The 12691-nt window shown below is 39.9% G+C and overlaps 1 protein-coding gene across 1 annotated transcript in view; it reads left to right on the forward strand.

Annotated features, from left to right (window-relative positions):
• LOC126088285 (odorant receptor coreceptor-like) overlaps window positions 1-12691 on the forward strand; it is a 121014-nt gene that overhangs the window by 11817 nt on the left and 96506 nt on the right. The window contains exon 2 of the mRNA XM_049906448.1: window positions 6366-6515. Within this exon, the coding sequence (XP_049762405.1) occupies window positions 6366-6515 (150 nt within the window). The remainder of the gene's footprint in view (window positions 1-6365; window positions 6516-12691) is intronic.

The following is a 12691-nucleotide window of genomic DNA, read 5'->3' on the forward strand; positions in this document are numbered from 1 at the left end:
CCGCCATCTGTATATGAGCATATCGCTATCCCATGAATTCTGCCACCTCAGTGCACCGTAGCACATCTTTCAATGTATGGTCCAAATTTCATAGAGGTACATTACTTGGAGTGACACATCATCCGAAAATTACTCTTGTCCTTATGTTTTACACATCACTGTATACTGAATAAATTTCGTTTACTTTACGTCTATTGTCACAAATTTTCTTCAGATCTGTTCTATAAAAATATGCCCTAATGTACTGCAGCCATAGTGGCATCGTCAGATGTTAAACACAATACTAGCACCAGCATCGTAAAATATATATAAAAAACAGCATTTGCAAGAGTCACCTTGTCAGCAACACTACTGTTCGAAACAGCAATTTGTTTTGAACAGTAGTGCTCCTGACAAACTGACTCTTGTATATAGTCTTATTTATGACAATGCCCGTGCGGTCTGCTGTAGTGGCTTGTTGGTGCACGAAATACGTCCTTTACGAGCCGATTGTGATTCACCTGCAGTACCATCTGTCGCAGCAAGCCTAGTGGCCGGCCTCTCATCTACAACGTACTGCAATGTATCGAAGCTTTTCTGTCTATGTCGAGAATAGTTCTTGTGTTTGGGCCTTCCGTATCTTGTTCCCGCATCCGTCTGACCCTCAACCTTCATGTTTACTTTAATTCCTCTCTGTGGGAGTTATTTAGTGGTATGTGTCCTCTTCCGCGATTTTCAGAGGAATATCTTCCTCTTTTAGCAGTATTAACCTGTTACAGATTAACATTTTGCTCATGATTGCTGTTATTCCGATTGTTCCTTTCATTCCGGTGATTCTTATACTGACAGAAAGTTTTTTGCTGCAGTGGTCTTCATCAATCACTTTTTCTTAAAATGCAGAAAAAGTACGGTGGTTACTGCCTATAGATTTCTTGGAATCTTCGGATAATTTCTTCCAGAGTTCCCGTATGATTTCGGAATCACTCCTTAGATTCCTTAAGTGAGCCAATCTCCTATATCATGGCCTCTACCTTCGAAAATTCTCACCTATAAAGTCACGCCAGAGGCTATTTAGTATCTGCTCAGACCAATACTCGTCCACGAACTTCTTTTCTAAATTCACCGAAGGTCATTGCTTCAGTGCTTAAGTTAATTTTCCATCGTTTAGCATCTCCTGCTAAACCACTTATTACAATATTTAGTTGTTCCTGATCTGTGATGTTTTCAGGAAATAGCATTTCGCAGTTACTAATAAAATCTATAGCGGGTAATCCACTGTTTTTGGTAAGCATCAAATTTTTCTTGGACCTTTAGTACCTTGTAAATTGGTATTCTGTCTACCACATAAGGGAAATTACACGCAATCTTCCTGCTGGGTCACTAACTTTTTCTTGTATACTCGAAATGTTATTGCAACAGTTCTCTTCGCAATGCTCTACTTTCCTTTCTAGGTTTTTCTCAGGCTCTTGAACAGTTAGTCTCGGTTGTGAAATCTGTTCTTCGTTCGCTTTCGTTATTGCTTTCTTAACTTGGGAAAATCTTTCCTAAACCTTTAACTCTACCATAGGCTGCACCTGTTCCCGTATTTTCTCTACTTCGGTTTCAAACCTATCTTTAATGTCCACAATTTTTGCCTGTATATTACTAACAGTTTCACCTAAATCTTTCACATCTTTCTTCATGTTAATCAGTTCGTCAGTTAGAAACCCTATTTTATTATTAACTTTTTCTAACTTTTGGTTATTCCTTTCCATTTGTTTACTCGGTTTCTTAAGTTTTTTGTTTATACTAGCAGTGTACTCAAATGCTTCAAATGGCTCTGAGCACTATGGGACCTAACATCTGAGGTCATCAGTCCCCAAGAACTTAGAACTACTTAAACCTAACTAACCTAAGGAAAGCACACACATCCATGCCCGAGGCAGGATTCGAACCTGCGACCGTAGCGGCCGCGCGGTTCTAGACTGAAGCGCCTAGAACCGTTCGGCCACAACGGCTGGCGCGGTGTTCTCAGATAGACTTTCAGTAACATTAGCCTTTTCCTGACGAATTTTATTCGGACATTCAAATTTTTCATTTTGAGCGTGCATTTGTTCTCTCAAATTTGAAGTGTTCTTGTTTTGTGCTATCAGCTGTGTATGCACACTGTGTAGTAATGCATACAAATGAATCGGTTGTTGTTCATTTTGTTGAATGTTGTCTATCAACTTGTCTATCTCCTCGTCTTTCTTAATCTGAGATGGGCTTGACAGCATAGAAGTCTTATTCCCCAAATCAATATTTTCTACCTGCTTTCGCATCAGTAAAATCGATTCCACTCTGTGCTGCTCCTGATCACTGATTTCAGAAGTTTCATGTCTCTTATCCTCCCGCTTTACTTCTCTATACTGCATATACTTCTCTTTATCCATTTTTAATAATTGTTTTGACCACGAATATATAATAATTTATACTGCTGTACCTTTCTCCTAACTGCTTTAACAAAATCGTGTCCCTGATACCTTTATAGTTCTTCCAGAAGAATCCTATCTATCTGTACAATGTATTACTGTGCTTAGCTACTTATGGACTCTTAACTGCTCCAAAAGGTCCTGTCACCAGGCGCCGCATATAGCCCCACCTCTACTATTGTAATTTAGTATGCTTTTACCTAAACAACCCAAAAACCTTGCTCTGTGTTGTAATGTATACTATACCCCAACAAAAAAAATAGTCCTGTTATAGAAAAAAATCACGTATAACCCTCTTACTAAAATTTAGCTTAGTTTCTGAATAAAGTACACTATGTGAGGGTAGTCCTGTTAATAGGAAAAACTAATCAATAGAGTTACCCTTTTTGGAGGATTTGACATTGTCGTGTCTAATGGGTAAGTAAATCAGACTATTTGACCTTGCGTCGTGTCTAACGGGTAAGTAAACCAGACTATTCATTTCTTTTCTTAAGATTTTACCCGGTGGCTCTGGCTCTCTGGCTCTGAGCACTATGGGACTTAACAGCTATGGTCATCATTCACCCAGAACTTAGAACTACTTAAACCTAACTAACCTAACGACATCACACAACACCCAGTCATCACGAGGCAGAGAAAATCCCTGACCCCGCCGGGAATCGAACCCGGGAACCCGGGCGCGGGAAGCGAGAACGCTACCGCACGACCACGAGCTGCGGACTTTACCCAGTGGTTAAATAGACATGCAGTATGAATAATATTATACCGAAGCTAGGACAATGCAGTTCCAAGTTCATTTAGTGGTTTAAAACATGTACTAATGGTCGCCAGCCTATCCAGGCAATGAAACAGTGAAGTATTGGAGAAGCAGAAGTATGAGTTTCTGCCTACTCTCTTCGTACTGTTTAATTTGGTTCTTCAGGTAAATATTACTCCATGTAAATAATGTTGGTGCAGACACTGATATTTCTTTTTGACTACTACACGCTTATACATTACGCTTATAGAAGAGAAAAAGCCCAGTAGAAAACTTCAGTAAAGTCCTAAGGGGGACCTTTAGAAAAGCATTTCTTATTATAATAAAACTTAAATACTAAAATACTTTGATACTAAATCACACACCTTTTATACTGAAAATTTCACTTCAAGAAAACCTCTTTCTTACTGGAATTTACTTTCGAAAGCCATTATTCTTTGAACGAACTCTGTATATTCATTTACCAGATTCTAGAAAAGTAGCTACACTCTGTTTGATTTTTAGGTAAGCAAACTTTTACTATACCACTTTGCATTGGTCTAGAAAACACAGAAACAATTTAAATGATGCCTCGTTATATTAACTTGGCACTTCATAAGTCTGTAAAATAGGATACTCGGATTCATCAAACACTCGGTCAGAACCCTATATAGGTGTGTGATTAAGATGAAATAACAGGGTGAACCAAGCTCAAGAGTGATTATTAAAACACAGTTTAAATTAATGGTTCACGCTGTGCAAAAGTAAATTTACTATAAAAAAATCTTATCTGATTGCTGTAGGCTTGAGCGTGGCGAACAATTGTAGCAGCTACACTACCCACAGTACGCCCTTCAAGTCTCTTGCTGTATGGGCTCAATTTCTCTTCTTGGCGTCGTTCATTTCTACTTACAGTAGCCCAACAACTCGCAGCTATGCCGTAAGCTGTTTGCAGTCTCCATCCGAGGCATTTTGTGTGAATTTTCAAGCAAATCTTTTCCTGCTCCACAAAGGTGTTGCCTCAATCACTGCTGCCTACAGACTATGTGACTTACTTTCTGCGCTTGCTCTAGGTAGCTGGCCAATTCGCCCTTGCCACCTTTTCCACTCCCCAGAGCCACTTTCGTCTTAACCGAAAGTACAATGGCTTTTACATACCATCTGTTTCCTATATTGTTGCAATTTATTTAGATTAACATGAACAATTTATACACACAAATATTTTTAAATACGAAGGGTCATCAGAAAATTATTCAGCGTAATACACAATTTACATAGTATTTTACCTACATTACTCTCATACATTGCAAAGAACGTCAATCTCCAGTATAGTACACTTTATCTTACACATACAGAAATTGTAGTACCAATATGCGTTAATTTGAAAGCAAAAAATATATATATAATTTAAATGAACCAGAAACAAATATTGCTATAAGGAGACTTCTCCATGATCTCATATATGTTTTCTGAATTTTCCTTGCAAGCTTATTTTTAATCATGAAAAGTGCTTTAAATATCGCAAAGTGTATTTAAATAAGGTTTGAATGTAAACTTTGGGCTACTCCATAGGTCAATTCTATACCGCTTTATTTGGCACTGAAAATCGTTCCTTTCTACACGTCAAATCAAATTATCACCATTCAACTTAACCTGGACCTCGAGCTTGCTACATGTCAGTATGTCACTACAGATAAAGTTTTTGGCATGGTCTGTATAATGCTCTAGCCCCAATTTTGAGCAGATTAAAATATTTTGTATTCTTAAGATTTCATTGGCATAATGTGTTCACCTACTTACAATAAGAAGGAAGTTTCCCGCATGTCAGCGTTATTGAAACGTCATCACGAAATACAATTTCGTAAGCTTTCCATACATAATATTAAAGATAATGCTACCATAAATAAACCTGAGATGAAAAGAAGTTCAACTCGAACATAATATTCTGCTGCCAGTTTCATCTTGGTACGTAGTTCGCAAATTTAAACAAGTTTAATGAAATGTAAAACTTTGCGTGTGTTTTGTGTAAGATGTAAAAACTCTCCTCCGTATATTTGCCTGCTATCAATCCTTAAGTTTTAACATAGGGAGGAAGTCTTGTAATGGAACGAGTAACCCATAACAAAATAAGAATTTTTATTGGCTGATTGCGAAAACCAAAAGTCGCTGAGTGCTCAGATTACTATTATTATTGTAATTAAATTTACGTCCTGATTTTGCTATTTGTCAGGCCTTATCTTTCAGGCTGACATAAAACTGAAACTGTGTACAAAACGGTTATGACACCGAGCGAGGTGGCACAGTGGATAGCACATTGGCCTCGCATTTGGGACGACGATGGTTCAAACCCGCGTCCAGCCATCCTAATTCAGGTTTTCCGTGATTTCCCTAAATCGCCTCAGGCAAATGCCGGAATGGTTCCTTTGAAAGGGCACGGCCGAATTCCCTCCCTAATCCGATGGGACCGATGATCTCGCTGTTTGGTCCCTCCAGTATCAACAAACTCATCGAAATTGCTGTTTCCCATAATGACATGCAGGCTCTCGTTGATATTTCTTTTAACAGTTTTTTAAGATAATGTGCCGGGTAGAAAGGGCAATGTTTTACGTGACTGCGACCGCCAAATATGTTTGCGACTAGAAAAATGAAACTAATCCCAATTTTCATTCACACGTTAAACTCTATTAGACAGGAAACGAAAAGTTTAGTTGCAATTATCAGAGCTGGACGCTCCGTTCGTATTCTCCAGTTTGACGCTCAGCTGCTTTTAGGGAATGCGAGAAAACGGCAGCGCAACATACTAACGTAAGCATGAAATTAAACAGCTTTTGACAAAGCACATTCAGAGGAGACTCCGTCGAAATCTGCATTTTTGAAATGTGCGAAATAGTTTTCACTGTGCCTTCCTAAGGACTCTTTTTATGAAGTTGTTTCATGAGACTTTTGGATCGTTACATTTACCTAATTACCTAAAAGTTTGTGCTGTGCTGCTGTAGGTTAGGGAAACAAACCTTTTTGTTATCAGCAGCACATTGTTTTATTTGTGGACCAAACAGGCAGCAACCCGATGAAACATGTCAGTGAACTCAAGAGCGAACGTAGCTCTTAATTGGAAACATTCTGTCCGACGTGACAATCCAGAAACGTTCGAGCAGAAATGATCGAGTGTGATGCATTGACCAGACTTTTGTTCGCTGCAGGCAATATGCTTCGTCCATCAGCGCGGCACTTTGCAGCAGATGGTGAGGCTGATGGCCGTCGCCCAGAGAACGCACTGCGACGCAGAGGCGAGCACTCGCATTCGACACGGCTACCAGCGGTTCGCAACCAGGCTCTTCCTCTGTCTACAGGTGAGGCAAAACACGAGTGTCTTCTAAAATCGTCAGTTTCTCCTAAATTCTAAAAATTAATTATATTGAAAGCCCGCCATCATTTAATTAATTTAAACCTGTCAACTCACGACAGACAAGGACCCTGGTTTTATGCCGTGCACCTTTATATCAAATCTGACTTACATGTTAGTAAATGCATCTACGATTATTAAAGGACCTTCACAAAGAGCAAATCGGAAAAAAAAATTCACGCACTGACGGTTCCGTACAAACTTAGTTATGTATATAGCCAGTACATCCATTCTGAAAATCTAGAAACTCGACGAGTTCTGCCTGTTATCGACATTGGTACTGACTAGATATCGGTCCCAGGGATTCCAAGACTTTCAAGAATATTTTAATTTCGAGTTTGAAATCGGAAAACAAAGAAGCAAAAGAAATATATTTTTGGTGCGATATAGTTTGAACTGTGAAACCTTGCTTCTTGCCAGATTTCATGGTTCTGCAACAACAGAAGGTTTCCTATACATTTTAAATACACTATGTCATCAAAAGTATCCGGACACCTGGCTGAAAACTACTTTTTTGGCGCCCTCTATCGGTAATGCTGGAATTCAGTATGGTGTTGGCCCACCCTTACCCTTGATGACAGCTTCCACTCTCGCAGGCATACGTTCCATCAGCTGCTGGAAGGTTTCTTGGGGAATGGCAGCCCATTCTTCACAGAGTGCTGCACTGAGGAGAGGTATCGATGTCGGTCGGCGAGGCATGACAGAAAGTCGGCGATCCAAAACAACCCAAAGGTGGTCTATAGGATTCAGGTCACGAATCTGTGCAGGCCAGTCCATTAACATTCCTGTATTGTCGTGTTACCATTCCGCCACAGGTCGTGCATTATGAACACGTGGTCGATTGAGTTGAAAGATGCAATCACCATTCCCGAAATGCTCTTCAACAGTGGGAAGCGAAAAAGGTGCTTCAAACATCAATGTAATGGCTGTGCTTTGATAGTGCCACAAAAAATAACAAGGGGCTCAACCCCCCTCCATGAAGAACACGACCATACCACAACACCACCGCCTCCGAATTTTACTGTTGGCATTACACACCGGACATTCTCCATACCCACACTCCGACAGGGGATCGCTACATTGTGTACCGTGATTCGTCACTCCACACAACGTTTTTCCACAGTTCAGTAGTCCAATGGTTAAGCTCCTTAACCGAGCGAGGCGTCGTTTGGCATTTACAGGCGTTATGTGTGTCTTATGAGCAGCCGCTCGATCATGAAGTCCAAGTTTTCTCACCTCCTGCGTAACTGTCATAGTACTTGCAGTGGATCCTGATGCAGTTTCAAATTCCTTTGTGATGGTCTTGATAGACGTCTACCTATTTACACATTACAACCCTCTTCAACTGTCAACGGTCTCTGTCAGTCAACAAATGAGGTCGATCTGTACGCTTCTCTGCTGCACTTATCCTTTCACGTCTCCACTTCACTTTCACATCGGAAACAGTGGACCTAGGGATGTTTAGGAGTGTGGAAATCTCGCGTACAGACGTATGACACATGTGACTCCCAATCAGTTGACCACTTTCGAAGTCCATGAGTTCCGCGGCGCGCCTCATTCTGCTCTCTCACGATATCTATTGACTACTGAGGTCGCTGATATGGAGTATCTGCCAGTAGGCGGTAGCACAATGCACATAATAGGAAAAACGTATGTATTTGGGGTAAGTCCTTATACATTTGATCACATAGTCTACTTGTGTGACCCACAGGGCGTATCTTCTGACAGCACTGACTTAGCACCTTCAATCCTTTACACCACCAAAGAGCCGTATACACCAGTACATGACATAGATTTCAACTGGATACCTCTATTCAATCCTGACAGCAAGTGGTCTTAAGAGACTGTGTATAAGACAGTCCGATAACAAATGGAAAAAAAAGTTTCTTTTCATGTGATATAACAACAAATTAATAATTTCAAATTTTTCCCTCACTTATGCATTTCTTCCTGCCAAATTTTAGGATTCTAGACCAACGGGAAATACCCTACAGGTTCTGATGAGTGAGTTTCCAAGTATCAAAATACATAAAATAAAAAGCTGTATCTTTTGGTTTCAAGGAATCACAAGCTAACTTTTATTACAGCAACAAGGGGCTGTACACGTAAATTTCAGCTTGATACGTAAATCCGTTCCTAAGAAAAATGGGTTTTAACAGACGAACAGAGAGTGTGATAAAAAATGAAATATTCTTTCGTATTATATAACTACAAAGTAACGATTTTCCGATTTTTCCTTCCCTTGTACCATAAAACATTCCTTCTTGCCAAATTTCAAATGGATTTTGTAGACCTTATTACATGATACACATTTAAACATGTCCATCGCTGAGAAAAATGGAAGGGCGGACAGACAGTCAGATAACAAACGACAAAAATACTTTTTTCGTCTGATAAAATGGAAAATTCATAATTTCTGGATTTCTTTTCTTGTGATTGTTCTCTGAATTTTTGCTTTTTCTCAAATTTCATGATTATAGACCAACTTCAGGTAACCTGTAGATTTTGATGATTGAGTTTGCTTCAAAATATTATTGACGTTAATGGCCGTACCTTTTTATTGCGTTGATTTAAATGCAAACTTTTATTATACCGCCAAGGAACCACACATCTTAGTATATGATATAAATTTAAAATTAGACGTTTACCCATTATGGAGAAAAATGTATCTTGACGGACAGACAGCCTGACAACTAAGGACAACTATTTTCTTGTGATATAATTACAAATTAATGATTTCGCGAGTTTTCCTTTCCTTTTACTGTGAAACCGTGCTCCTTCCCAAATTTCATGATTAGAAGTAAACTGCAAGAAGCCTGTATATTTTGATGAGTGAGTTTGCGAACATTACGCTACAAGACATGAAACGGCCGCATCCTTTGATGGCACTGACTTAAAAGCTTCAGTTTTCTCTGCTGACAAGAGACTGTAGAGCCTATTACGTGACATAAATTTCAACTTGATACATCTAATCATTCCTGAGAAAATGGGTTTTAAAAGTCGGACAGACAGACAGAGACTGACGTAAAGTATCCTATAAGGTTTCCGTTTTTAGAAGTTGAGTTAACGAACAGAAAACTGAAATTATAATATTCACTGTAGACTTCATGCATCTACTAACAACAAATCGTGTCGACGACGGACTGCAGGTCACGTTACGTCGCGGAACGTCAGGGTTTCTTGGGAAGGAAGTTTTGGTAATATCGTCTGCTAGCATCGTAAATTAACATATTTTCTCCTCGTCACTCGTATTATAGTAGTGGATTACTTTCTTCTGCTGCTTTGTTATCTCCGTTTTCTTATTATGCTTTGTTTATGTAGCAAATACAACTGTTCTATGACGGATATTTTTTTCCATTCGGTGTTCTTACAGAAGCGAAAAATTATGTAGGTTTTGTAATAACAGAAGATAACTGACGCCCACAGTGTATACAAATGAGAACATAAGTCGAAAGAAACAATTTCCATTTCGTTACATTTTAAGTGAACAGATCAGCTTCAATACATTGGTTATGTCGTTATTAGTACATAAGGGGGGAAAACATAACTGGTACGGTAAACAGAGTCTCTGTATTCCTTTACAACTATAATTTCTTGTGTTTGTGTGTCTGTATCTTCCCTCTCAAAGGAACGTCGATATTTTGAAATTATATTTTACTTCTCGGCACCTTACCAAACAAAAGTAATCTACAGAATACGTTATGAAGTTTGCCTTGGCTATTAACAAACTTTGTCGGTGTTAGTTTCTAGATTTAGATACTAAACGGTTACTTTTTGTATCACGGACGGTAAGTCATAACTTCATTTTCGTAGATTTGCACTGGGCTCACCGAATCGAAGTAACACGGCGAGACGGACAGTGTATATACAAGCGGACTTCATGGTACCATTAAGCGACGCCCATTGATTTTACTCATAAAATCTAACAGCCCACGTTATTCCAGGTATCAGATACAATGTGTTTCTACAAAATGCCTATGTCGAAGTAACAGCATTTTAATATTACTGGTATTTAAAAAAATTATGTAATGTTATATTTATCACTGTTTCTGGTGGCAAAGCACTGAAATGGTAAAATGGTGCACAGAAAAATTTTACTTGTGGATAATGAAATTATATATTCCGCCAACCAGCATCAGATTCCCACCAGACCGACGAGAACGTTGACCAACGGCATTGTTTACAGACCAGTGATCGATCTCACAATTGCGCAGTTTGTGTAATTACATTGCCCTGATACTGATAGAAAAGACCGGTAAAAAGGTCTCATGGACGCTGAAGTAAAAGTTTGGTAAAATAATAGCCGACTGAAAACTAGTAGCGTTCGGCTGTGGCCACCAAATAATTCGCCGGAAACTCTCCTTCGCTGCAGCATGAAAAAGTTCTAAAATGCAGCATATTATTTTGATATGGGGAATTAATGAAAAAGGAAAGTAGATTGTTAATTTAAACACGGCAATTGCAATTAAATTAGCGTAACTATTTAATCAAAAGTTATAGATACGAGAGCGACTATTACATTTTGTGAAACAGCCATCGAAAACAAACGAGAGAGAGCTCACAGCGCCTGCTTTTATACAGGGTGGAGCAGAGGAAACGCAGGATTTCACTACTGAATGATTGGGACACGGTTTGATGAAAATAATAGAAAGTGATACATTTCTTAATGCAGTTTTGAAACATACGTACAATGTCTTGGAAAAGACGTCCTTCTTGCTGGATACAAATTTGTATCCTCTCCCGAAAGTTATACATGGCTCTCTCCAACATTTGACTCGGCATGGCTACAATTTCCTGACGAATGGAATTCTTCAGGTCATCGATTGTGCGAGACTCGTTCATGTAGACTTTTGATTTTAAATATCCCCACAAAAAGTAAACGCATATCGACAGATCGGGTGAGCGTGGGGGCCAGTATACATCACCATATCTCGAAATAACATGTCGTGGGAACATTTGTCAAACCACTTCCATGGATGCTCTCGCCGTGCGGGCTGTGGCACCGTCCTACTGAAACCATTTTTCTCTCATGTTCACTTGACGCCTTTCAAGTTGTGGACGAAGAAAGTTGTTTAACAATTTAACGTAGCACACTGATGTCACAGTAACTGCAGTTCCTTTCTCTTCAAAAATATAGGGTCCAACAATCAAAAAAATTGTTCAAATGGCTCTAAGCACCATGGGACTTAACATCTGAGGTCATCAGTCCCCTAGATGTAGAACTACTTAAACCTAACTAACCTAAGGACATCACACACACCCATGACCGAGGCAGGATTCGAGCCTGCGACCGTAGCAGTCGCACGGTTCTGGACTGAAGCGCCTAGAACAGCTCGGCCACAGCGGCCGGCGTCCAACAATCCCCATATTTGAAATGCAGCACCACACTGTTACTTTCAAACTGTTGAGAGGTCTTTAGTGTAATACCTGTGGGTGTCTCAGCTCCCCATACCGACAATTTTGAACACTGATGTAACCGTCTACGTCAAAATGTGCTTCATCACTCATGAAGATTGTAGCACCTGCATCTACCGTAAAAATTTCGTCCATTACGCGACAAAACTCTCTGCGCTGCACAAAATCCCCTTCATTAAGCTGCTGGACGATCATTTTCTTTTACGGGTCGAAATGAAGATCATCATGTAAGATGCGGTGAAGCGAAAGACGTAGCATACCCAGCGCTACAGCCTGCCGTCCAGCCGATCGTTTTGGACTAGCCAGAAGTGCCGTTCTCACTCGGTCTACATCTTACGGAGTACGAACTGAACAGGCAAGACCAGGTGGTTTCTTTTTCATCACAGATCCAGTGCTTGTAAACGCTGCAACCCATCGGAGTACAGTATTTCGATCAGGCACTGCACCTCAACGTCCAACTATAAAATTTTGACGGAAAAGACGTTGCACTGTGACTACGGAATCACTGCGTCTTAAGTAATGCTCAACAACGAAAACCAATGCTCTACGCTCCAACGCTCCATAGCAACTGAAACTGCACTGTATGGGCAGTCTGCCAAGATTCATTCAAAGTCAATACCCCCTCTCGTCGCCGCGTACTAGCGGTTCAAAAAACATGCGTTTCCTCTGCTCCACCCTGTATAACCCTAACAAACTAGAGAGAGAGAG

The sequence above is a fragment of the Schistocerca cancellata genome, chromosome 1 (assembly GCF_023864275.1).
Source record: "Schistocerca cancellata isolate TAMUIC-IGC-003103 chromosome 1, iqSchCanc2.1, whole genome shotgun sequence".
In the NCBI taxonomy this organism is placed as follows: Eukaryota; Metazoa; Arthropoda; class Insecta; order Orthoptera; family Acrididae; genus Schistocerca; species Schistocerca cancellata.